The 2,179-nt window shown below is 35.2% G+C and overlaps 1 protein-coding gene across 1 annotated transcript; it reads left to right on the plus strand.

Moving 5' to 3' along the window:
* Positions 1–891: 891 nt before the first annotated feature.
* Positions 892–1,764, plus strand: LOC115789771 (GTPase IMAP family member 7-like). The gene is made up of 2 exons (XM_030743281.1): positions 892–919; positions 1,058–1,764. Exons 1-2 carry the CDS (start codon positions 892–894, stop codon positions 1,762–1,764), a joined length of 735 nt encoding a protein of 244 aa, XP_030599141.1.
* The last annotated feature ends 415 nt before the right edge of the window (positions 1,765–2,179 follow it).

Below are 2,179 nucleotides of genomic sequence, written 5' to 3' on the forward strand. Positions count from 1 at the left end.
GAATATTAATTAAGTTTTGTATTTTTGAAAAAACAAGACTTTCATTTTGTGCTGTAAAGGTGTCTACTTTAAAGATAAAGCATTCTAGAGGTTAATCTTGTTATCTATCTTAGAATATAATGTAAAATGTCCAATATACATTTATGGTATTAAATATATTAAAAAAAAAAACTTCTGCACAGTACAAAAAGGCTTGTATTGTGTGCCTGGGCAGTCTGAATTCTTTTTCAACTAAATGAATAACATTTGACTGAAAGCATTTTGGCTTTGTGCAGGATTTTGGCATGAACAAGTTCAAATTATTTAAATGAAAATAGTGTTAAAAATTAATAATTATTTTAAACAGTGTCACTATCACTAATAAGTGTTTCTATTCCAAACTCATCTTTTCAAATTTTATTGATTCGTGTAAGGAGCAAAAAGCAGAAAGTACCAACTAACATTAACTAATAAACACACAGACAATTAAAAAAAAAAAAAAACAAAACGCACAAATGCCAAACACTTTATTGCTGCATATGGAGTCCTGACCTCAAAGTTGAGAAAATTCCCACATTATCAATTTCAGATTTCCTGAATAAAGGATTTTAATAAGCCTCAATTGTTCATGCATATTAAACACAGTCTGCTGTCTTCACAGATAAATTCATGCTATAGAAAATTTATATAAAGTAATGTTACTTACTTTGAGCCTTTGAAGAATTCATCTTGTCTGCTGCTTAATGAGAAACAGTGTGCAGCTTTCACCAGAATCTGAATCAGCTTTGAAACGTATCAGACACACTCCTGTTGATATACTGCAGGCTGAGCGGTGGGAGGAGTGCAGGGAGCTGCTTTACATTAAAACAGAGCAGAGCTGAGCTTCACTTTCATTCTCACTCAAGAATAAAGATGGGTAACAGCAATTCAGTCCCTGATGGTAAAGTTGGCTCCTTTGCTTAGAATACTTCTTCACAATCCACTCAAATTTCATAGGATACCACTTGTGTTTTCTTTTTTTAGTGATAATATTTTAATCAAAACAAAAAATTATAACGCTGTATATTTCTTTCTGTAGGTCCTCCAAGGAGGATCGTGTTGATTGGGAAAACTGGTGTTGGGAAGAGTGCCGTTGGCAACACCATCCTGGGCAGAGAGTTCTTTGAGTCTAACGTGAGCTCAGAGTCAGTGACAGAGACCTGTGAGATAGGAATCCTTCCAGATTGTAAAAGAAAGATCACTGTGGTCGACACACCTGGTCTTCTAGATCCATCTAAAAATGCAGACGCCATAAAGAAAGAAATTGCAAAATGCATTCAGATGTCTTCTCCTGGCCCGCACGTCTTCCTGCTGGTCCTTCAGATCGGCAGGTTTACCAAAGAAGAGCAAAACTGTGTGGATGCCCTGGAGAAGCTGTTTGGACCAAAGGCATCAAACTACATGATCGTGCTGTTCACTCATGGTGACAAACTGACTCAGCAGGGCGTAGGCATACATGACTATTTGAAAGACGGCCATGAGAAGCTGAAAGAACTTTTGAGGAGATGCGGTAACAGGTTTCATATGTTTGACAACAGTAACATCAAGAACAGAGCTCAGGTTGTTGAGCTGATTAAAAAGATTGATGATATGGTGGCAGCAAATGGAGAACGTCACTACACTGATGAGATGTTTGAGGAGGCAGAGAGAATTCTGAAGCAAAGAAAACAGCTGTATAACAATTCAGCCTTCATATCTCAGCTCAGGAAAAAAATTTCTCTGTTTCAGACAATCTTGAAAAGGTAAAGGCTGACTAGGACCACACTGATCATTCCTCCAACTCAAACATAGTACATTACCCTAAATAGTCCTCAGTTCTTTAGTTTTCTAATTAAAGTTGCTTATCATAAAAATTAAATAAACAACATATCACTGTAATATTATCTACTGTCTTATGAGGAGAAATTTTAATAATTTAAAAATCCTTTCAGTCAAAAATGGTTTAGAATGAGTTGTAGTTGTGACTTTTTTTTTTTAAACGATGCCATTATCATTAAATGTTCAACTTTAAATGCATTTCCATACCAGTTGTAATAGTAATTGTATTCAGTGGGAATATTTTCAAAGGGGTTATTCTGTGTACACACATTGCTACTTAAGATAGCAGCTATGTTGATATGATATTCATTGTCTTTAAATAAGGAATCTCAAAGCCATTCTT

This window comes from Archocentrus centrarchus, chromosome 12 (assembly GCF_007364275.1).
Source record: "Archocentrus centrarchus isolate MPI-CPG fArcCen1 chromosome 12, fArcCen1, whole genome shotgun sequence".
In the NCBI taxonomy this organism is placed as follows: Eukaryota; Metazoa; Chordata; class Actinopteri; order Cichliformes; family Cichlidae; genus Archocentrus; species Archocentrus centrarchus.